General features: G+C 44.7%; 1 protein-coding gene across 1 annotated transcript; it reads right to left on the reverse strand.

The window, feature by feature from the left end:
- Positions 1 to 3,993: 3,993 nt before the first annotated feature.
- On the reverse strand, positions 3,994 to 23,110 carry LOC146191001 (uncharacterized). Its single transcript, XM_084601430.1, has 6 exons — positions 22,852 to 23,110; positions 19,089 to 19,194; positions 15,285 to 15,370; positions 12,843 to 12,944; positions 11,177 to 11,233; positions 3,994 to 5,795 (listed from the first exon to the last, which is right to left on the reverse strand). Exons 1-6 carry the CDS (start codon positions 22,927 to 22,929, stop codon positions 5,598 to 5,600), a joined length of 627 nt encoding a protein of 208 aa, XP_084457556.1. The 5' UTR covers positions 22,930 to 23,110; the 3' UTR covers positions 3,994 to 5,597.
- Between the last annotated feature and the right edge of the window lie 1,338 nt (positions 23,111 to 24,448).

Below are 24,448 nucleotides of genomic sequence, written 5' to 3' on the forward strand. Positions count from 1 at the left end.
GAAATCTGAACTGCAAGGATTCCGCGGTTTAGCTGGGAGAAGCATTCTACAGCGCGGGTCTAATTGTGCAACACCCTGTACAGCCGTCGAGCCCCCCCCCCCCCCCCCCCCCCCCCAAACACTGGGCATACGACGAGCGTCTGCAAAATTACGGGGAAATCATCGACCATTATGAATTGGAACGTAGACTGGTACCCCCGTCAGATGTTCGACCAAATAATAGAGAAGCTGTCGCGTGGAGGCGGCTACAAACTAATACGTTCATGAACCCGGTGTGGGCGTTTCACGCGCTACCAGACCTTAGGGACAATGATCTGTGCAAACACTGTGGGGCGATAGGGACCCTCGACCACATAATTTGGGAGTGCCCATAATCTCCAGGGATAGGACAAAATATTACGAGTAGCCTCGGATACCCTGCTGCGAAGCGCGGACCCTGCGATCCAGCACCGCACCGTCCATCTGGCGGAAGAGGCCGCAACAAGCCAAGGGCTACCATGGCCGGTCTCGAGGGAGAGAGCGCGCGCTCTTTCTTACGGCCTTCTCAATCGCCGCGTGAACAATGATAACTTTTCTCCTTGAGTCACGCTCTCCGCCGCCGCAAGGGGCGCGACCTGCTCACTGTTCGCTCCGCATCTGCTTCAGTGGCGGCGGGTGGCATGTGCCTGGTTTCGCGCTGTCGCCCGCGGGTTTCGTGGTGAGTGCAGTCCCTAAATGAACAATTACAGAAGGTAGATGCTGCAGCGGCATCCTGTCAGCGTGCTACACACGTGAATGGAGTCTTTATATTAAAAAACACTGTCGTTCAGCAAGCGCTCGACAAGCATATGACATGTATTGCGGCATGGTATCTACTTTTGTTCATTTTAATCTGAATTTTTTCCCAAGCCTGTACAAGAAGATGAATAAAAAAAGTGAATGAGCAGTGATCACATCGAAGCTTCTTAATTCAAGGCAAACATAACAGCAACAATGGCAAAACCGTCTTTCAGCGCTAGATGAGAAACCATCGAGGTAACACCGAAGATGAAAATAATTTTATAAAAATGTAATGTAAGTTGCACAATGCTTACATGACATAAAGTATTAGAATAACGTCAGAGTAAATGCTTTGAAGTTTTGTTTTCAATTTTGCTATAATTTATAGACCAGCAAACGCTTTATGTTGTATTATAAACATTATTTTAATTTTGCAAATAAACTTTGGTTTAATGAAATGTTTACATGATATCATGATTATTTCATGAAAAAAAACAGGAAATCTATTTCAAGCCCTAATTAGCAATATTTTCTTTCTTTTTCTAGTATGTTTTGAACTAATAGTTACTTGTAACTATCTGTGCAGTAATGCCTGCCTTAGAGAGCAATCGCTGCCCCATTATTTTGCTAGAATGCTTTGCTTATTACACATTTGCCACTGTTACTCAAGGGACACTCCTCAATAATGAATATAAAAGCTTTTCTCTGTGCTATTTATTCAGATCGAGGTGACTATAGGAGTTATATGTCGCACTGTATTGCGCGCCTTGGCACCTAATGTCGACACCGACGAAATCATTTCAGCTCTGCTGCAATCAGTAACCGAGGAACTGAAAGAAGTGATGGTATCTCCTGTCATCCCATTACCCACTGTCACGTATTCTGGTTTAGCTTACGTCGCTGGATACATTAATTGTAAAGTTAATCAGTGACTTCGGGTGTGACGCTTGTGCTATCCTTCTTGAAACCAGCGAAAGAAGCAGCCCCATGTACACTATTCTGCGAGGACAAGATTCTAGCGGACTGCATTATCCAAAACCAGAGTTTGTAGCCCTCTTGGACAAGGTTGTGTCTTTTTTGGTTGTCTTTTTTTTTTTTGAAAAAGCTGTCGTGCACGACACAAATGTCCTTGAAGTCCTTCAAATCTTAATCCAGCCAGCACTTGAGAACTCACCTTTTGCTGAGTTGCCTGGAAGGCATTGACAATAGCCATGCTATAAGGTCCGCTTCTTTAATATGTGAAATTCCTCAGAATCCTTCTTGTCAATTATGCTAAGAAGGTGACAGACAGGAACGAAAGGCCAGCTCCTTATGTGCACAAACCGTCCAGAAAGATTTTGAGACTAATTTTCTAGCCACATGTACCGTTTTGATGAATGAGTGCAATGTGTTAACTTTGAAGGACATTTTTTTTATTGCTTGCTGCTCTTTTCAATTATGCATATTTGTTTATGCCCATTTCCTTGATTAAATGTTTTTTATCACTGTATTAATCTGACTACGACTGTCTACGTGTGCGTCAGTCGCGAGATTACGTATACATCTGCTGTCTTTCAACCTACTGATTTGTTTTAAACGAAGCTAGAACAGTCCACTTCACTAGACCACTGAAATTTTTAACTGTATACGTAAATTTTTGTTCCTTACTCTGAATCTGAGACGTGCTATGAATTTTCGTCAGTGCCTCTTTTGCTCTAAACGAAAATGGCAGCGGTTGACAGAATATCCACTGAACAGTTTGCCATGCGCTAGCGTGAGTGAGTGAGTGAACTTTATTAACTGCTCGGGGATCTTTTTCTTCGCCTCTTCAACCGAGGCTGACGAGCGGTTGGCGCCCCCAGTCCAGGGTACCACTGGCTTTCGCCAGTTTGCGAGCTCTTAATTGTTACCAGGTAGAGCTGAGCCTCCGGGTCAGAGCTGGCCAGCAAAGCCTCCCACTGTCTTTCATTTGGGTTTTCAATTTTTTTGTAGTCAGGTCGCGCTATACCTGCTTGCAGCTTTCAAAGGCATACTGCATAAAATGGTACATATAGTTTTGTGAAAAACTTAGGGGCAAAAAGTGTTGATGTAAGTGCACCCGAAACTTCATTCGACCATGCGCGACAGCACTGACGAAGACGCGCGTGCTCTCGCGCGCACGCGCATTATTGACTATTTTATTGCTCATACACGATAAATCAGACGCTGATTACGGCTTCTTCCTATAAGCCATAAGGGGTGAAATATCAGGACCTGCCGGTTGCAACCGATGCGGGCGGAGCGAAGAGCGAGCGCGCGTTTCCCTTGCGCGTGAACGGCTGTAGCGGAGGAGCAGCAGTGGGGCGGTGGCGACCTCACCGAGGCGCGGCGGGCGGTGGAAACAGACCCCATTGGAGAGGCCGTAAGAGAAGAGAGAAACGCGCTCTCCCTCGAGACCGGCCGTGGGGCTACCTGCCAGCCTCTAATCCGCGGGCGCACGACTCCCGTGCCGGGGGCGGGTAAGATCTTACCTGTACTCACCTATGGTGCTGAAACGTGGAGGCTAACCAAGAGAGTTCTACTTAAGTTGAGGACAACCCAGAGGGCTATCGAATGAAAAATGGTAGGGGTAACATTAAGAGATAGGAAGCGTGCAGAGTGGGTCAGAGAAATAACTCAAGTTACCGACATCCTAGTGGAAATTAAGAAGAAATGGGCATGGGCAGGACATGTAGTGCGAACAGAGGATAACCGATGGTCGCTTAGGGTAACAAACTGGATTCTAAGGGAAGGAAAGTGAAGCAGGGGGCGGCAGAAATTTAGGTGGGCAGATGAGGTTAAGAAGTTCGCAGGGGTCAAGTGGATGCAGCTAGCACAGAACAGGGTTAAGTGGAGAAATATGGGAGAGGCCTTCGCCCTGCAATGGGTATAGTCAGGCTGATGATGATAATAATTAGCGCAGATAAAGCTAGATTCGAATATGCAACTCGTTTGTCGACACTGACCCGAACCCGCCGCGCTGGCGACCTCTCGCACCGTGGGTTATTGAGGATCACAGTTCTGTTAGAACGGCACACTGGAGCTAGGAGGAGACATCTGCTCATAGCCCCTTTGTATAAGTATAACTATTACAATAACCCCCATAGCTGCAACTAGGTGTCCAAAGACACCATTCGTTCCAGTTGGAAATTTTCCACTTTTTTTCTCTTCTTACTGGGTGGTGAATGTACAAAAAATTAAAAAAATGTAAAAGCATGTCAAGAAAAAACAAACAGGTTTTGGGAACAGTATTCCATTTTTATAAAATTTAAGAGCAAGTAAAGCACACGCCTGGGGCTTCAAGAATTGCCTGGAAAAATGCAGCCAGTACACTACGCAAAGGCACAACAAATTGTAACATACTCAACTAATACAGGATGCACAACAAAACTCAACATTAAAATGAACACATCAACAAATCAAGAGAGCATCAGATGCACATGTAATGGTAGACTTTTCCACAAGTAAGAACAGGAAAGAAAGCCAGTCTTACTGAACATAAGTCAATAAAAGTAAATAAATGTGCGGACAGGAAATGGTTGGTGCTTTAACAATAGTGTCACAATGTAACAACCATCATGGTAAAACCAGAACAAATAATTTGAGAAGCTGCATATAGTGTGCAATACAGTATGCTGTTAATTGGCGCAAAGCTGGAAAATGCAAGGCACGTTATATAATGTAATATACGCAATTTCCACAATTTAAATGTTACCCCAATTCCTGAATATTGCCAATCTGACTCAAAACAGCCAAGCATGCGATAAAATCTCATGAAAGACTAGAAAACTGTGCTAAAAGTGCAAGCAAAAAATTGCGAGCAAGTTATGTAAGTACACTTGATGCCTCATGCAATGGCAGGTGTAGCACACACAATATGTCCTGGCTTGTTGCACTGAAGCAGCTTGTCACAAACTCAGTGCCAAACTGAAATGGCTCATTAGCATCAAAAATTTGTACGTGGAGAAAGCTGCATTTTAAATTGTGGAAACAGGCATGTTCCGAAATGCCACTGACATTTTGCCATATTCTGTTCCAAGTTTACAACAGTGAGAACAAGATAATTTGGCATTCAAAAGCAGAAATGCCACAGCAAGGCAATGCCACAGGAATGCTATATGAAAAGGTGCAAAAAAGAGAGCCACATGTCGTTAATGGATAAATGGATAATCTCCATACAAAACAAGAACACAGGTCCAACAAGTTGACCTTGAAGCGCCGCTGCACTACACATGAAAAACATGGTCCTCTTGTGTTGAGAGAAATGAACTTAAAAAAAGAATAGAATAAGGATAACAAAAGTGAGAATCAGAAGGGTAAAATACAGGTGAAGGAACATTTTTTTCTCAGCCAACGTTCAACAATGCCCCTGGCCCCAATGCTGCACCTACATTTGACATCACCGGGATAAATCTAATATGCAATCCTGAAGCAACAAGCATGGCAATCTGCAGCACTTACCAAAGAATTCAACCCAACTTGGCTCGAATGAGCCAACAAACATTAGAACTGACAGGATGAATAGCAATCTAAGACAACCTTCAAAGCACCTCAACCAAGATATTTTTTTGTGGTAAAACCCATCTGCGAACATCATCTTCCAAACTGAACAGAAGCAAATATGCACTAGCCATGTGTGCTGCACATGGCCAGCAGAGACAAGCCATTTCGGAGAATGACAAATAGCACCGGCACAAACTATATGATCCATCAGATGCAGCAGGTACATCAGCACTGCAGAAGGAAATTGCGCAAGCATCTATACAGAGCTGCAGTGAACTGTGCTGTCTGGGGCAGATGACAGTGACACTGCTGCCGTTGCTGGTGTTCTGAACAGCTCCTCACACCATGCCCATCTTGGAGTCGGGTGCAGATGGCTGGTACTGCGGAGGGGCATCAGTGTATGCTCCCGGGTGAACTCCATAAGGAGCAGGAGCCAGAACTGCGCCACCAGACGAACCTATTCCCATGTGACCTGGGTTCTGGCTCAGAAAGGCCAACTGCTTGTAGAATGAGAGCACCACAATGAAGAAGTAAATCTGCGGAAAAGAAAAGAAAAATGGAACATTCCTTAGCACCTGATGAAAAAGGCACTCAGTGTTGTCATTGTTGTGACAAGCATAAAAAATAAAATTGGGGGGTTCAAGCATGCCTTGAACCTAAGATAGAGCAAAAGCTGCGAGTGTTGTAGCGAATTTTTCTGCAGACACCTGGGTTTAATGTGTTGTCACAACGTTCGAACGAACCCTCTGTCCTAGTAACTCGCTGTTGTCGTTTGCCTCAACCAACTACAGAGTTATCTGTCTTCTTTTTCCTTCTTCTTCTTTTACTTCCTTTTCTTCTTCTGCTTCTTTTCCTTCTCTTTTGTCTTTTTCTTCTTTTACTTCTATTCTTCATCTTTTACTTAGTCTCCCACGATGCCACGCCAACGGCTTGCATACCTACCGTAGTATAGCTTTTGCTACAAAATTTGAGGGCCTTCCTAAGCGTTAAGTACTGTGATAACACTGGAGTTATCAATCATCTAGTGGTCAAATTTGTGACAAGCTCGCTGTTGTGCAGGACTGGCTGAGACTCCTTCCACCCAGCATTTCAGTGGCCCTGTTGCAGTACCAGAAGTGCCAAGAGTTGCTGCAGGAACCCTCGCCAATGCAGCCCGGCTTACAGAAGATCCTGGCTTCATTCAGTTGTTGATGAAAGAGCCCACTCTGCTGTGGCTGTTTTGGTTGTGGTGAAGTCGAGGCACTCTGGCTGCTCGCGAAGAGAAGCTGTACAGCAGACTGCCGTGCCACCACAGCATATACATCGTCATCTCTCTTGACCAATCAGGGAATTTCATTACATCTGGTGGCAAGGTCATGGTGTGACAATTTTAAAGTTATTGCCTTTCCAAAAGTTTCTTTGTAAGGCATACAAATATACACATGAATGAGGAGCCCTGATTTGTTTGGTGTGAAGCTGGTTAAACATGACAAGCATGAAGCTGGCTAAGACAATTCTTGAGAATTTCAAGTCGGCAATGACGCCACAATGGGTGCTCCTCAACCACCACTCCACTTGTAAACTTAGTGGACATCACATAGTTCACTCGCTAAGTGGACTTTGTTCTAACCGGATACCAAGCTTTTCACGAAAGTGGATACAATGAGAATTCATAAAACCATTCTCTAATCCATTGGCCGAGTGACGGCGATCCGGCAATTCTGGCACATGATCTTTTTACAGTTGAGTTACGTCCCTACGTTTTACAGTTACGTCCCTAGTGCTGACGCCGAGCATGGATAACTGATCAGCCGCACCGGCTGCTGTAGTATATCATAGCATTATGTTTCTGTGCCGTGGGCACATTTCAAGTCATCAATTTCAAGTCATCACTGAATATCTGAACGTTTCAGAAAGCCTACAGAGTGCCGAGTTGTGGCATGCATTTGACGGATAATGGTAAGCTCGCCCTGCGTAGTAGCTTCAGCAGACGGCAGCAAATTTGCGGAGAACGGCTTGATGGATGCAGGAAGCAGGGGGGCACCTGACGCGCAGTCAAGCTGTGCGGATATGTGCTGCACGCAACATCTCAGGGTGCACAAGTATTCGGATGTAGGGCACTATCGAGGAAGCGTGTTGGTTTGTTCGTTCTACGGAGTGACATTGGTGGCCAGTGAAGGGCATGGCTTTTCAAGCACGTTTACAATTACAACTCCCAACCAATTTGGAAACCACAGGCAGCATTTGCCTCTGGAGAGTCTAATTAAGTGTGCATGTATTGCAACACGCTGCGGAGCAGCCTTCATGTTTTCAAAGCTCACCCCTGAGCCCTCCGAGGGCAAAGGGCGAGGGCATGAAACCTGAATAAACCCAAGTATTCACACCCTTTCTGAAATCCTACCATCATGTTCTGCGTAAACTCTACGCCAACGGCAGCAACTGTTGCCAGAAGCAAAAGAGTTTCCGGCCATTTTTCACGCAGCCCACAAAGAGTTTTACTAGGCTGTAAACATCAAGGCCGGTTGTGAAATTTGAAGACGTACAGAAAATGAGCGTGTTACCACTATAGCATGTATCTGGGGCTGGCGTTAACCTCATCCCCATAAGCCATTTGCACTGCTTTGAGTGGAGGAGGATTTCTTGAGACTTTATCGGAAGAAATGCCGGAAGGCTTCCACGAATCCAAATCGGCCCTGGAATTGAGTAGTGGCTGTTTTCTCCACTCCATAGAGTGGAGGCAGAGCATCGAGTTGAGGCGTGTTTGTGAATACGGGTGTCTGTCTTCGTTGTTGGCGATGGCATGGCCCTGAAGATGCTGTCTAGTACTAAATAAATTTAAATCGCTTCTCACTAAACATGTTTTTTGGTCTATATAGATATAAAAAAAGCTGATATACCTTCTATACTCGTTTTACCAATTCCTTATGCATTTTTTTTTTTTTTTTGCCGTAGTCAGGTTTTATGTTATCGGGTTTTCAATTTCGTTTGCACTTTGTGAAAGTACTACTAATGAATACAATAATCAAGTAAGGTTGGTTTATTGGCTTAACGTCCCATAATGTCTCAGGCTATGAGAAACTCCTAGTGAAGAACTGCAAAAATTTCAAGCACCTAGATTTCTTTTTTTTGAAATGCACAGTGACTAGTCTCCAATACAGGGAGCATACCCAGACGCATGCCCACTGGGAATGAACACACAGGCACTAGATGCACGTATTGAGGAATGTGCTGTGCAGCTGCAATTTTCATCACACACATCACATGAAAATGAGATTCAACTTTTTCATGCACAGCGAGACCATAATAGGCGTTACAAATGAAACAGACAATCCTCCACGTGAGTCCCAAATTGCTCTGTAGTGCAAGAGCTATCTTCAAAGCTACCCAAGTTAAGGGTGACTTTCACAGAACAGATGCTGCTTTCCCTTCCCATAACCCTCGAACTCCAGCTTCTACCCTTAAAATAGATATGATTTCTGTTTGATAGTATGTAATAAAGAATCTCTCTGAAGGAACTGCAGCAACATCGTTTTGTGTTAGAGTGCATTCGTCACCACCACTACACATAACCTGCACTGCATGCCACTACCGATCATAAAGTTTTGGCATGTGCTCCTTTCACAAGCTATCACTCGTCAGCACTGAGCAAAAATGACACTTTGGCAGATGCAATGCGCCAAACGCATGGAAATTGCAATATCTTAGCATGTGAATTTTCCTACAGAATGATTTGCATCCTATCAAAACACGACCTTCGGTTGTTTTACTGGCGATAGAACCTTAACGGCCTATCAAAGGAAATCGTGCAGGAAAAAGATAATTCTGAAGACATGCAAAAGCTTGAGGATGTCTATCAGGCATATCGAACATGTGCTGCTCGTTTTCTCTAAGCAAAAAAGGAATCGGGCAGCGGCTTGAAACTGTCTCAAAAAAGGTTCTGGATCTAAGGTGGCTTGCGCATATAGCATAAAGAGTATGCGCATGTAGTATAAAAAGCACAGCATAAAGTCTACGTTTTGATAGTTTTTGTGTTTCTTTTTCAGTCCAGTTACCGCACAGCTTTGCAATAAGGAACGAATGCTTTATTATAAGCGGGCTTCAAAGGGCCTTAAAATTCTGAAGCAATGGCAACAATCAAGGTTATGTCCGCATGGATAGCCAGCGCACGGTGCTGACTAATTCGACAGCTGTGTGTTTGGAGCAGATTGGCGGCATTTTTCAATTTTTTATCGCGAAGGCACAGCTCATCGAGTTCCGCACATTTGAAGCAAGGGTGGTGTTGCTGTATCTGCAAGACTTGTGCAAGGAAAAATAAAATGCACTTTGAAGGCATGACCATAGACACTAAATTTTGGTGGCATTTTTCTTCTTGTTAATGATGCATGAGTCATTCCTGTATATCGACCCACACGCAGTTTCTGCCTACGACCGCTAAATAATATATAATTGAACTTTCTTTTCTCATCAGTTTCGGTTTCGACAGCCGAGAGATGCCTGTGACGTCACAGTCATGTCTTGATGCTTGGCATGAAAAAACAGCGATATAGCGCCGGTTCTTCGCTTGCAGTGATTCCTGTTCTATAGGTAGGCTGGCTTTATCAATCTAGCGAATTCAAATGACACAGCAAAGATTACAGTATCGCTGTATTTTCATCTCTCGCATGACCTAGACTTGACTGTGACGTCACAGCCATCGCTCGGCTGTCGAAACCGAAACAAGGCGAGAAAAGAAATTCAATAAATTATTCAGCAGTCGTAGGCGAATGTAACGTGGTCATTCGTGTACAGTAATGTTCTAGGCATCATTACAAATGATAAAACGCGAACCCAAAAATCAGGTGTCTTAGTCCTTTAACACTTTCTCTACCGTGGGCAAAATGGCCGTTTTCTGTAGGTTTCAGTAGGTTTTGTTTTCTGTAAAATATATCATGTCTAAAATTTTATGCAATACACGAAAAGAAAGCTAAATAGATTTGCTTTTTAGGCATACAACTTTGAATATGATGTTGTGGGTTGTAACCCATAATATAATTTCACAAAAACCAGATTTTAGAAAAACATTGAACACAACTTGATGAAATGCACTTGTGAATGAAACGAACAAAATTTTAAAAATTTTTCGAGGTATACAAAATGCAGAGAATTATATTGGCCACTCCCTGTGAAAAAATAAATGTTCAGTATTGAATAGTGTTCCTGATGCATAATGAGCAATCAACGAGGGCCGCTGCAGAGCGCCATGCCAAAACGGATGCCCGGTTCCCTTCTTGGGCAGAACGTCACTCCTTGTTTCGAGAGAGGCAAGATATCGTGCCCAAACGATGTTGACACCCTGGGAATGAGATAAATGGCACCAACAACACAAATAAAACATACAGAGCAGTCCTAAATGCATGCAAAACAGGCCAACAAAGTTCCGGGGTGTTCTGGGCTAGTTTCAGTCGTCAGCGAGATCGGAACTGAATTCCGACGATAATTGGCAGCATCTTCAGATTCGCTTCTGCTTGGCTTATCGATAAAATCGGTCGTAGATAGTGTGCAGTTGTCAGATTTGCGACGTTTCGAAGCGCGCTTCGTCGACGCGGATGCCGCCATTCTCACATGCGACCAAGACGCTGCCGCGTGTTCGGAGTGCGCTCAAAAATAGTCACCTCGCAAGAACAATGTAAACAACATCAAAATCGAAACGTCAGTTATCCGACTACACACTAGATAGTATAGCGTGTCCGTGAACGATGAGGAAGGGTTCAAAATCGGTGCGCGAAGTCATCGTTAGCGGGCTACCCCATCAATGGGCGTGGTAGGGAAAATGAATCTCTCAGCAAGCATTTAGTATTGCTAAACAGTCAGCCTCCATCTTCTCTAGCGGTCATTCGGCTATGCACACATTTGAAAAATTGCAAAATTTAAAAAGAAACGTGCATGTGCACTGGCTTACCTGCAAAGCCAGGGACAAGATGAGGGAGCACAGCAACACAAGCAGCTGGGTAATACCCTGCAGCAAAAATCGGAGATTAGAGAGAAAGTGCATACAGCAGAAATGACTAAGGACAGCAAAAGCAAGGCAAATGATCCCCTTGCAGCAGTAAAGGCTGCACAGCACCCAAGAGGAATACAGGAGAACCTCCTCATAGTAAAGTCACTCAGACAGGCAAAAATCTTCACTATATCAGGGTCTCTAATATATCAGCTGATGGTGATGACATGGCCTTGAAGATGCTATCTGGTGATTAAATGGCTACTTAGTAAGCATGTTTTGCTGCTCTATGGAAAAACACTAAAATACCTTTCATCATCTCTTTGCGCACTTTCTTTTTTCAGTTATAAGATTTTTTTGTTTACATCTTGCGGAAGTACCTTGTTAGCATATATGCAACATGGGCACTGATAGTACAGAGTTTGATTTCATAAAAAGCCAAACCCTTGCAAGAACATGTCGTCACCTTCCGCTGTTTCTGTCATTTAAGAGGCAATAGATGAGATATGCGTGTGTAACAGTCCAGCAAGGCAAAGCCGCACACGCCACGCCTCCACTTCCTGCCACTGCTGTCTCGTGCATAGCTCTGCACAATACTGCAAATGTTCGGCCGCTTCTTGTCTTTCCTATTTCTTGCTGCACATTTATTCTCTTTTACTTTCTGAACGAACCATGACTGCCTGCTTTCCAAGCTCGTAACTAGCTTTGCTCCTTTTTTTCCTAACGCCACATGCTTTCCCTCACGGCTTCAATGCCTATGTAAAGTTGGCTTCTCCTAAGAGCTGGTGAGCCTGGCGGTAAGGAATCCTAGGTAGCGCGTGCGGCAATGCCATTTTGTGAGAAGTATGTCACTGCAGCCAGACCTATAACTGATTTTTAACAAAAATGTATTTATTATAAAGGGGCAAGAATGTATGGCCGTGTACGAAAGATGAACTGGGACTTCAGTTTCACTTTACTATATCAGAGTTTATTATAGCGGGGTTCTACTGTACCTATTTAAAAGGCACTGTACTATTGCGCTCATTATGAGCTGCAATGTATAAGATGTGGTAGGTGCTCAGTTCTAGACGTCTAGCTGCCTGAACAGTGCTCAGAATATCCATTTAGCTGCAAAAAGACCAGATGAAGAGCATTTAGTATAATATTTTTGACAGTTGAATGCTGGTGTGTAGTGCATTCTTTTTGTACAGCTGGAACCACAGTTTAGTCACTCTAAGCCTGTTGCAACTTAGTGAGCACGAAAATACATTTAGCAACTGGTTTCAGAGCTAAACTCTGAAGGGCAGTGTTGTATTGTGAAGCTGAAGCTTGGTAATGTACTGCACAAATGGGCTGTCCCTATCTCAATATATCAGTCACGTAGGAGCCTGTAGTCTGGTCCCCCCCCTCCACTTTTTCTTTTTACCATAGCAGAAAGCACAATTTCATTCCACAGGACATAAGCGAGAAAGTATCAAACCAGAAGGTAATGGTATGCGAGGTTTTAACACTTTGGGCTCTGAGGGACACAGTCCATGGAGGGCTCCAGAATAATTTAAACCACCTTGGCTCCTTCACTGCGCACTGAATAGACAATGGACTACAACAGTGAGTCCCAAACCAAAAGGAAAACACATTTACTCACGCTTGCCACAATGGCAATCACAATGATGATGATGGTCACACCCTGGACAAGCAGCAGCAGTGCTTCAAACACCAAGTAGGGAAGCAGCAAGTGTCGTTGGTCCTGCATATGAGCCAGTAATTTGTAGTAATGTCAAAATGTAAGGAATTTTAAATATATTATAGCTCTAACATATCACTGTGATAACAGAATTGCACTAGGATTGATGAGAGTGAAAAAGACTCTGCTTTCGTTTCAACTTACAAGCCACAATGCAGGCTACCAATTTGGGTTGGAATTATGATTACTAAGCAACACCAGTGCCTCTAGGCCCATGTGAATATTTAGTAATTTAATAGACTTGGCCCGAGAGTCAAGCACTAGATATTAAATTCACCCCCAAAATTTGATATATAAAGCCTCATAGTATTTGTCTCAAGGGAATAATCACTGCTGCAGAATGCTTGCTCCCAAAGAACCGTCTCCGTGGGCACTTCCTAGGTGTAGGCGCCGTGAGCCTGCACGTCCGCAAGTAGGCCGGAGCAAGTCTACACATACATGCGGTAGCAGACGCAAGCAGGTATGACACCTGCCAGGTGTCTGCACCTATGCTATCTGTGCCAAGCGCATGCATTGGAACTGGCACAGTGGCATGCACCAGTTGGAGCAGAGTGCAGCTGCTGCGCTTCTCCGAATGACATTATCTCATCAAACGCAATGGCATGCGCAGGAGAAGGAGCTAGCACAAGGCACATGGAGATGGGTGCCTGTTTCTGATGCCTGACATAGGGTGGTACTGGGCCCATTAGGGACATGGCGTGCGCACTTAGTAAATGCCCATGGAGTCGCTCAATTAAGAGCAACAACCGTGCCGCGACAAAACTTCAATTAAAACAACCATTTTGTCAGTCCTGACAAATATGTATGCTCCATGATTTAGCACCTGACAAATGTCTGCTCCACGATTTTCAATGATCACTGTGCAAAAGGTCGACAGCTTCAATTAATGCAAAAAAGCTTCAATGCACCTTCCTTTTTTTTTTTTCTGTGTAATGGTGTTGTGTGTGAGGAAAATACATTATTCTGAAAATTCTTATTGTGGAGATTCATTTTTCTTTGCGTGCAAGAAGTATCCAAAATATTTGCTTTGAAACGGAAAACCACTACTCGTACAGGCTTACCGATAACTACCGTAACAAAAGTAAGCAGTTTTCATAGGAAGTGATAAATATGTTTGCAAGCTTCTGACAGCCATAAGGTTGCCAGAGTTCCCCAAACAAATATGAACGCACAATATTATTAGTTACAGATGACAATGAAATTTTTTGTATTCCACAGTGGCCTGCTGATCTTGGTACTCTGAATACGATTTTACTACGCCTGTTATTTTTAGGTAGCCAATGACAAAGGAACACTTCACACACCATGTATGTCCCATTTCCATTTAGAAACTGCTATTGAGACTCAATCTTTTTAAAATTAGAGTCATTTCCTTAGCAAGAAAAGCTCCTCCAATGAGGCTATTCATATTCTCTGTGCTCCATCGAGACTTAAAATTGACGATACTGCAACAATACCTCATTAATGCTGAAACCATTAGTTCATGATTACTGGGAGGCTTAGCGCGGAACAGACAAGGACAAGAGAGAGGCACACAGGGCGAGCGCTCGTCCTGTGTGCCTCTCTCTTGTCCTTGTCCGTTCCGCGCTAAGCCTCCCAGTAATCATGTCTTACCAACTAGCCCAGAACTCTACTTTACTCAAGTCCATTAATTCAGATTGCTGCCAGACGCCCAACAAACATCCATGTAAGTTTATGATGTTAGAAGCTTGTTTATCTGGACGCCCTGGGGTAAATTCAGCAGAACTTTTGTAGTGGCACCGTGTCAAGGTATAGCCTGCTCACTCAACAATTGTCCAAATATTTGCATTCAGGATTGAACTGCACCTTACTTTTTCATGCACTCCTCCAACATGCGCATAAGAGCAGGCACATTGACAATCGACAGGCCCTTGTCGACAGGCCGATAAAGAGTATGGCTACAGTTTCGTTTCTGGGGCTTCGACATCAGCCCACAGTGAAGGTAGCCATCGGCTGCACGTATTGACTAGCTAGCTGAGCTCATAGTTGCACGCTGTTCGGGATGCTTTGCTGCATATCTTTTTGTGTTTTTGAAGGTGTCATGCCATTCCCGAGCCAGTGCATGCGGCAGCTGTGTGGCATTCTTGTTCTCCGAGAGTGCCAAAATGCTGTAACTCCGCGCTTGTTACATACAGTTCGCTGTGTGTGGTGAAGTGAAGCTTCCTCACAGACACCAGATGCAAAGAAGCTCCACTGCTCCGCCACTGAGCAGCGCACTCAAAAAGGCCTAAGGATCTTTGCAAATATGGAGCAGTCCAGCTTTGAACACTGCCCAATTAATATGCTGACAAGTGCATATGAAGAAATGATGGAAGAACTTACAGTGTATGCTCCTCTGATGCAAAGTGCGCCCGCAACAAGCCCAACGGCACAGATTACAGCATAGGCCACGAACAGTCCATAGCTTGCTGTAACAAGAGAGCAATGAGAATGATTATCAGTGGGTATTTCAACAAATCAGTCACGGTGCCAATTCAACTCCTGATAAGCTGTGGGTAACATCAGCTATTTCAACTTTTAAAGCTCAATGGGCTACTACATGAAGCTACCATTTAGCCATCTGCTCCGAAAGCATTACTTCATAATGGAGACACACAGCCAACTTGTTTTGGCGCCAATGACCCACAATAAATTATGAACACCTCACAAAGCAATTTTGTTTCATCACTTGAACTAGTGGCCCAAGGTTAGTGTACTTTTAATTTCAGCTCATTCTTGAGAATTTGCTTGTGCTTATTGTGCACTCCAATTGTTTCCTCTGCTTTCTAGGGATTCAACAAGGAAGGCTCTGGTACCTCTGGTACATGTAGTGGTTTCGGCAGAGCTTCAACCAAATGCACAGCTCTTTTTAATCACATCAAGCTGCGTTTAATCACCTAGCTTTCAGAAAAGAGCTCTGTGAACAGATCTGTGGTAAACCAGACTGCATTCTACCGCCCTCACTGAAATGTGGCACAAACATGCCGGCCATAGCGCACAAAATGTTTTAAATGCAAAGACTGCAAGCTGACCTGTGAGCAGCAGAAAAAAGCAGAAAATGAATGTCTTTGGCAATTTAGCAACAATGTTATGGGAATGCCGTGCCTTGAAGATGGACCACCACATAACATCAGTTCTTGCATAACTTGACTTCACTGCATTTTGCAGGTGTGGTTGTGAGAATGGAGAATGGGTCTATCAGACTCTCAACAACTTCTGCGTAAATGACGACCATTACTTCCGAACAACACTCAAAACTCAGAAAAGCTGCCCCATTTTCGCAATTAAGCAAAGAGGCAGTGTAGCCAATTTTTAATATTCTGAATTATTTTACTACATTATTTTGATATTTACGCCTTTTTAGATGTATTATGTCATATTTTCCTACAAATTCAGATTTTCTCCATGTCATGCATAAGTGTTAAATTAACCAGTTTGTACATGACTGCAAGACTAATAAATGGCTACATTTTAGTATGTGTCATAGCAGAATACTAGAAATATTTTACCTCATGAAGTTTTTCTTTTCCAAGACCCTCAAAGTCGGCACCGATAGAGGAAAGCTACCGATAAGCGTAAAAAATTTTCACGACTAAAAAGAATCAATAAAGCATATATTGTACATTCAGAATTATGATTTTCTATTTTTATTATTATGCCATTTTCAACTTTTTGTGCTTTAAATAACATTTTGTTCAGTGCACGGCCATCTAAACAGCTACATTTTAGTATATGTCAGGAGCAAGAATTATGCATTATTTTTCCCCAAAAAGACCCAATTGAATTGCCAGCTTCTTCTGCAGCCCAGAAAGAGTTAATCAAGTGCCCGCTCTACAAACAATCATGGCCATTCCGTAAATGGCCAGAGGTAAATAATAGACATAATTGTGTCGAGCATGTTGAAGCATTAAATGATACAACAGTAAACTTTTTACCCAAAATTAACTTTCTTGTGGCACCAGTTAGGTCATATCCAATGATGTGTCCCCATATTCCTTTCAGCTATGTCCTTTGTAAAGTATAGGCTCCCCTCAGTTGATTAATGCTTCATAAGTTCAGACATGGCGACAATAAACTCATTGCTACAACTGCCTGGAGAAAAGATACACATCCTATGCACATACAATACCAACACTCTCTCTATTTCCCTCTCCCCCTCCTCCTTGCTCTTGGAGCAATCAACTTCATGCAGACTTGGCAGACTTCAAATGAGCCTAAGTGGAGTAAGTGCTCCTTTTCGCAAGGCCTGACTTCTGGCCGAATAAAAGTTGCTTTCACCCGTCTCCTGCTTAAGTGGGTCTAAATTGTGTTGCGACACCGATGCAGCAAAACCTTACTTAAATGCCATCACAGTGGTGCAATAAACCCTCACGTGCTACCAGAATGCATAAAAAAAATTTTTTTGGAGGGAGAGGAGAAGGGAAGGTGCACGGGGCTGTGCAGGCAGGTAATGATAGCTAACAGGCAGCGGCGGTGGCTGCTCCAGCGGCGAGCGACGGACGGATGTCTTGACAGGCTGTGTAGGCGAAGAAACAACGAAGCAGTGTGGGTAAAGGGCACGTTGTACTTCTTCATGGACAGCTTCCGTGATGGCGCAGGGTGCCATACTACCAGCAGGCGAAAGTAGCTGCCAAAGCTCGTCTCGGACAACTTCACGGATGATCTCGCACAGGTTTGCGGCGTTGAGGGAATCGACCTGAAAGCGGGCAGCTGAGAGGTTCGAAACGCTGGGAACTCCAGCAAAGCGACGATAATGGTCCGCCCGCGTAGCCAAGGCTCACTCGATGTTCGCCGCCTCTGTTACAAAATCTGTCACTGTTGTCAATGGATCTCAAATAAGACCACCAAAAACGTTACCCTTGACACCCGCATGAGTGCGCACACCTTTTTTTTCCCTCGGTGGCTCGGGTGTCGGCCAGAGCACTAAGTCGCAAGATGTCTTGAACAGAACGTGTCACTGTTTCATAGGGTCACTGGACTCTAGTTTGCAGGAGGTCATCTGGTCGCTGTCGCAGATATTGATTGGCGAAAGCCCTCCGTAGCTCATCGTTACAGACGTCCCAGGATGTAAGGGAGGCCTCGTGCTTCTATACCAGCGACGAGCAGTACTGTTCAGGCAAAAATACAAATTCTGTAGACAGTGCTCAGCAGCCACACGTTCACACAGCTTCAGCCAATCCTCTGCATCTTCGGAGGCATCCCCATAAAACATAGAAGCCGTACGAGACGCCATCGTTAGATAGACCATGGTCGGTGCGAGAAACGAGTCCTTCTGCAGACACTGGGTCGTGACGCTCCGGGCCATTGTAAGTTGTGGCGAACTGCTGTTGCTGAAGTTTGTCAACAGACTGAATTTGGGAGCGAGCCCTTGAAGCTGCCGGCTGGCACATATCTCGGCCCTCCTCGTCGAAGGGCAGCGGATGAGACTTGGGAGCGGACTCAGAGCAGCAGACGTTGAGGGGCTGCATTGACCCAGCACCTCCACCCCCTTCACTACGGGTTCTCTCGGTGACCCGAGACCGCAGTTCAGAAGGACATGGTCAAAGGACAGGGCCGGAGCATTCAGGTGCCAGGCAAAGCGATGACGGCAGATTCCATGTGGACTCCGCTTGACCTTCCTCTTTGTTGCCGATCCACCCCATGCAGGCAGCAGTAACCCTTGTTACCACAGGTGACAATATGACAGGTAAGTTTTCATGTAGCACCATCAGAGCACCATCAAATACCGAGATATGTCACTCTACAGCATCCACCTTACAGGCATAACCACACAACAAGAGCATACCAGTAAATCAAATTTCAGTATTAATTATGCTCGACCAGCAAAAATTGTTTTATTACTTTGAGTCTGCAAAAATGGTTTGGTTTGGTTTGTGGGGTTTAACATCCCAAAGCAACTCAGGCTATGAGAGACGCCGTAGTGGAGGACTCCGGAAATTTCGACCACCTGGGGTTCTTTAACGTGCACTGACATCGCACAGCACACGGGCGCATTGCTTTTCGCCTCCATCGAAAAGCTGCCGCCGAGGCCGGGATTCGATCCCACGTCCTTGGGAACAGTAGTCGAGCGCCGTAACCACTGCGCCACCCCGGTGGGGCGTGTCTGCAAAAATGAAACTACTGAAAAATCTTCACAACTGAACTTACACTTGACAGTTTCGTACATGTCCGGGTACTCCTTGTAAACCTCAAGAATCTTGTCAAAGTTTGCACAGACTGCCGAGTAGGAGATCAAACCGAGTGAAAAACCAATCTGTAAAGAATAAAAAGAAATGATTAAACTTGGTCATGTAATAATATCAGCAATATTTTGCTATCAAAGAGCGGTTAAAACTGGCAGAAACAGGATTCGGGGGAGTGTTTTGCTTTGACAGTGTGCCTATCACCTGAAATGTTATCAAGGTGCGGTCCGCATCGGGTGCCGCGCTCAGGGGGGGGGTGCAGCTGGGCAGTGAGAGGAGGAGGAAATGTGGGGGGCGAAATAGATGCGGAAAGGCGCGCATTGGTGCCGCTGAGACACTGAGTGGCAAATGTCATCTTCTCGTAGAACGAATCATTCTGTTGTGAGAAGTACTTGTAAACACATGCCTTAGTTTATGCCAGAGATTCCATGCCATTTTAATGTTGGACTGGTCCCATGTACGTGCCTGTACCCTGAAAAAACCAGCATTAACCAGATAGCCATTGAAAACCCCTAAGCAGGAGCATGTTAGACTACACCCGTCGTCAACCACGCCACCGCATCGCCTCTTTTTGTGTACGTGCAGTTCACTCTCCTTTCCAAAACGATGATCGCTGCAGTATCTCTGCGGCAGTCTTTTGTCTTGTTCATTTATCTCCTGTGCCTGTCTTGCTCCTTGGCCCAGTCACACATCCGCCTCACACTTTCAAAACGCCGAAAGTCATGGAATGCCTGTTGCTCAGAGGGATGGCAAGTCTGATCACTATGCGCAGACTAGAAATAAAAATAAGGAGAAGGAGGGCACCTTTAGCCAGGCCAGGGGCTTAAAAGGGGAATTGAGAGTGAATGTACCCAAGGCTGCTCACTTAGTGCATTTGCGGTTCTTGCCTTTTTCCTCTGAAAAAGGCAAAGTCAATGTTAAAATGAGAAGAAAAAAAAACAGCCTGGAGATGCCCGCCATCTCCCAGCTCCAAAAGGCCGTTTCGTGCTTAAAATTTTTGATTGGTATGGCATCAATGCGTGAGTAACATTATGCGCAAGTCAACTTGCACCTTTGTCCCCTTTGTTCTTAAGCTGCTTGCCAATATAAAATATCCAGACTGTATACAGAACTTCTTACAGGAGATAATACTTGACCTCAAGAAGGTCGTAGGAGTAACTGATAAAGCACACTTAATTTCGGATTTCAAGAAGCTTGTATGCTCCTGTGAAACATGGAGGTCTATCAAATGTCAAAGCCTACTGAAATATAAATACAGTGTGGCGAAGTTTTGCATAATAGTGCAAGATATATGCGAAATGCCGTGCTTCACTGGAAAACTGCTCAAAGTTGTGCTATTTCGTTCACTTGGGATATTATGCAACGCTTCGCATGCTAAAGGCACTGTTTTGGGCTGACTCCAACTGCAGGGCATCAACAGTTGACATATAAAAGCGAATGAACACTGGATTTTAAGCGTCCACTTTCAGCACAACTGAAAGTTTGCCATTTCTAAAGTGCTCGATTCTGCAACCATTTAGTTTTATTAAAAACTATATGGAAAATTTAGTGAGAATTTCTAGAACAACAAATGCACCTGTTTTTATGTATCCCAATACTGGAAACAATGATCAGCAAGCGCAATAATGATTGCACATTGGCAAAAGTGATGCACCATCGCAATGAAAAGAAATGCGAACAGCAGAGAGCGTGGAAAAAGGTCCAGCTCAGGCAGTGTGCCTGTCGCTATCAGAGGTAGCCGCGCTCATCTGGTTTGCGACAGTTTTTGTAGCGAGAGGTACCACTATGGTAGCCACTTCGCCTCTTCGCCGTGGTTACACTGACCTTGAGCCGTTAAGGAGAAGTAGTAGTAGTAGTCGTGGGAGGCGGTAGCTGGCAGCTGATATGGCCGAGCACTAACTGGACGTAGGGCTTCCCGACATTACGTTTGGCAGGAGGTGCTAACTCAAGCCTCTCCTTGCATACGGGAGGTATCACAATCAGTCTGCCAAAACCCTTGCATTCACGTTATCCCTAGGCCACACAGGCACATTCATACGGCTCGGTAAAAACGGGGCTTTATATGTTGGCTTGTCACATCATCGCGAAGGTGGGAGTGAAAACAGAGAAAAAGAGGTGCCGTAGTGGAGGGCTTTGGACCACTGCGCGATAGAGGCTTTCGCCTCATCGCACTTTAGTGGTCAAAAGTGCCCCTATGGCATAAATAAAGCTGAAACCATAAAGTTAACTACTATGTGCAAAATCCATGTCTTCACTTTCAAGCCGAACCTAAGTGTAGCCATGCAGATAGCTCCCACGTAACTCCAGATTTAACTACAAGCTAAACTACACCTGATTTTTTGGATCAGGAACTTTGTAACATGGACCAAACGTTTTCATGTGCACATTTGTTCATTAAATGCTACTGTGGCTGCAGCTCAACTGCAACAAATTGTTACTCGTAACAAGTCCAGTTCCTAAAATGCTTATTTAAGCATGCAGTACTTGAGATGGTGTTCTTAGTGGGGCAAAACAGAAGTGCTTCAGTCATGTGACTTTATGAACCAGAGTGTGAGATAATATTGCAGACATGATTGCTGAAAACAGCAAGATGTAGGAAAGGAATTCATTTCTGCAAAACTGATCCCAGCCTTGCACAGTGTAACAAGTGCATAATCGAGCAGTGCAGAACATTTGCACAGGTATTTAAAACTATGTGTCAGCACTGCACTATTTAGTAAAATTCACACTGCTCCGTCAATCCCATCTCGCCAAACTACTTTTTGACGAATCGGCGGCGTCTCTAGCACAGGCTCAAGTAATTGTTGCTGCAACGCACGCAACAATGAGTTTTCACTGCTCTTTCGCGACCACCGACCAATACGCGCGCGCTCTCAGTCTGCTTACGTGCGACTCAAGACACGATAAACTAAGGCGCGACCACGGAGAAGGGCGAGTCCATCCGGATGTCTGTGCCGCCGGGAGAGAGCCGTGTCGCAACCATTTGCAGCGGCCTTCATTACACTCCCCACGCGCAAGAGACGCGGTCACGTCAGAGCGCACGATGCCCCGAACAGGCGTAAGCGTGTCTAGCAACCCAACGAAGCAATACAAAACGAAATGGAGAAAGAAAGAAAAAAAAAAAAAAAGCAAGGACACGAAAACATCGGCAAGCTAGCAGCGCGAAGGCTACGGCGGCACTCACGCTCACTTCTTAGGACGGAATGCAGCGACAATACAGCCACGACGCCGCTGCAAATTAAAAAGAAAAAGAAAAGAAAAAGCGAGTACCGAGATGCAAGTTTAACTCGAAACATTAAGCCCAGAGTACAGCTGCATGCGTTCCACGGTGGTCCAGCCTTGTGGCGTAGCTAAAAACGGCAGTGTTTATGCATTGCCGAGTGAGAGTCTGGGTCACTCCTCCGGCGATGCGCGCGTTTCTCATCCAAGGAAAGGCTTCAGAGTGCCCGGCTAGACTTTGAAACGCGCAAAGTACCACTAACACTCTGCTATCGAGTAAACCGAAACAATACCAAGGCGTATTCGTCAAATGTTACATGTTCAACGGTGCTAGAAAAAAATAGCCCAACGGCGGCGCTTATATTCAAAACACAGCAGAAATGCAACTCCACGCGAAGAGAGAACGACAGCATACTAGCAGCTGCATTCACAGATATCACAGCAATGCTGAATTCGCAGACGTGACCAATTCGCTCACCAAAGCACACAACGATCAATAGCATACTTACCACGCTCAGTATGGCCAGCACTTTGGTCCCTGTTCTGACAGTCATACAACCGCAGCAGCAATGGGTCAAATACGCCATGGTCCTGTATCTGCTATACCGGCGATACTGCTTACAGTGTTGAACTCAGAACGCTCCAACGGACGCCAAAACTCTACCGCACGTGCCGTCGCAGCTACGCCCTTGCCTTGTTTGCGCGGTAACTTTAGACAGGAGAGGAGTTGTGGTGTGGGGTGGATAATGATGGCAGGGGCACCAGAGAACGCGACGGTGCCACAACCACCGATTTTGTGTGGTGCTGCGCGCCCCCTCGGACAAACAAGCAGTTCAGACATGGGGGACTGAATAGCGATGAATACTGAGCATGTGATACGGAGTAATGCCGTAATGTGGTTGAAAGCATAGAAGAAGCTGGTGGCAAGCGTACAAACAGGTCCTAAGCGCGCAATCACGTGATGCAAGTGACGTATTTCTACATCACTCATACGTGTTCTTCAATGCGCGGGAAGTATGAAAGTAGCACTGCGAAAAGCAGCGCAACGCCTGGGCAGGGGCGACCTCGCACAATAAGGATCGTGATTCATGAGCACTATAATAGATAATTGCGTTCAGGGACTCCGGAACCGGAGGACGGAAAGGAGGGGGGGAGGGGGGCTCCACCTGGACATTTTTTTCTGGTAGACTCCCCCCTCCCCACCACACACACACGCACATACAAACACGCGCGCGCACACTTTCCCACTTTTCGACCGCTCATGCTAAAAGTAGATTTTGACGAAAGCTGGAATTCTAAGACGTTAAAAATGTAGACTAAGTTGTAAATGCGCTATAGTTAGCTTAAGAGAAGCGCCAATTGACATTTACCATGAACTATAGTGACTGGGGCCAGTTTGAAAGCTTGTTGACCACAGTTGATGAGCATGGCCTATGGGATTGAAATAGGCCATGCACGATTACCGTACGTGTATATTGCTCGCATGTATACTTTTTGGACTCACGCTTTGTTTTATTTCATATCAAAGGTCTTTTAAGCATTTCATTTTCATATCCACACCCATTCACTCTCATTAGTATAGTTTAAAAAAATGTGCGGGATTTAACATATGTTTGATTAATAATTTATTTTGAATTACTCGGGTTCGCTTTATAATTACCGAGTTTCTTCAGTTCAGGCTAATAAAAGAAAATGCGAAAACGACAGTCACGACGAAGAACAAGAAAAGGCATCCGCATTTTTAATTCTTTATATTTAATACCTCTTTGTGTTACAAACATTTTTATGCCTCTTAAAGTATACAACCTTGTGCTTTGCGCATGATAGCCTGAGCTGCTTATGCGTCATTAAACCCAACACAACAACACAATAAAACGCTTCTCTAAATCAATGGTTAAACACTGTGCTCTTGTAATGTGCTGTAATTTTCTTACTGCGAAATCATGTGCTAACTGTGATAGCCACTAAATGTGATGCCTACACTACATTAATTCCTTATTAAAAGCTATAAATGACACAAATGAAGTTAAACCACACACACACACACACACACACACACACACACACACACACACACACACACACACACACACACACACACACACA

The sequence above is a fragment of the Amblyomma maculatum genome, chromosome 4 (assembly GCF_055883805.1).
Source record: "Amblyomma maculatum isolate TAMU_Amacu chromosome 4, ASM5588380v1, whole genome shotgun sequence".
Classification (NCBI taxonomy): domain Eukaryota; kingdom Metazoa; phylum Arthropoda; class Arachnida; order Ixodida; family Ixodidae; genus Amblyomma; species Amblyomma maculatum.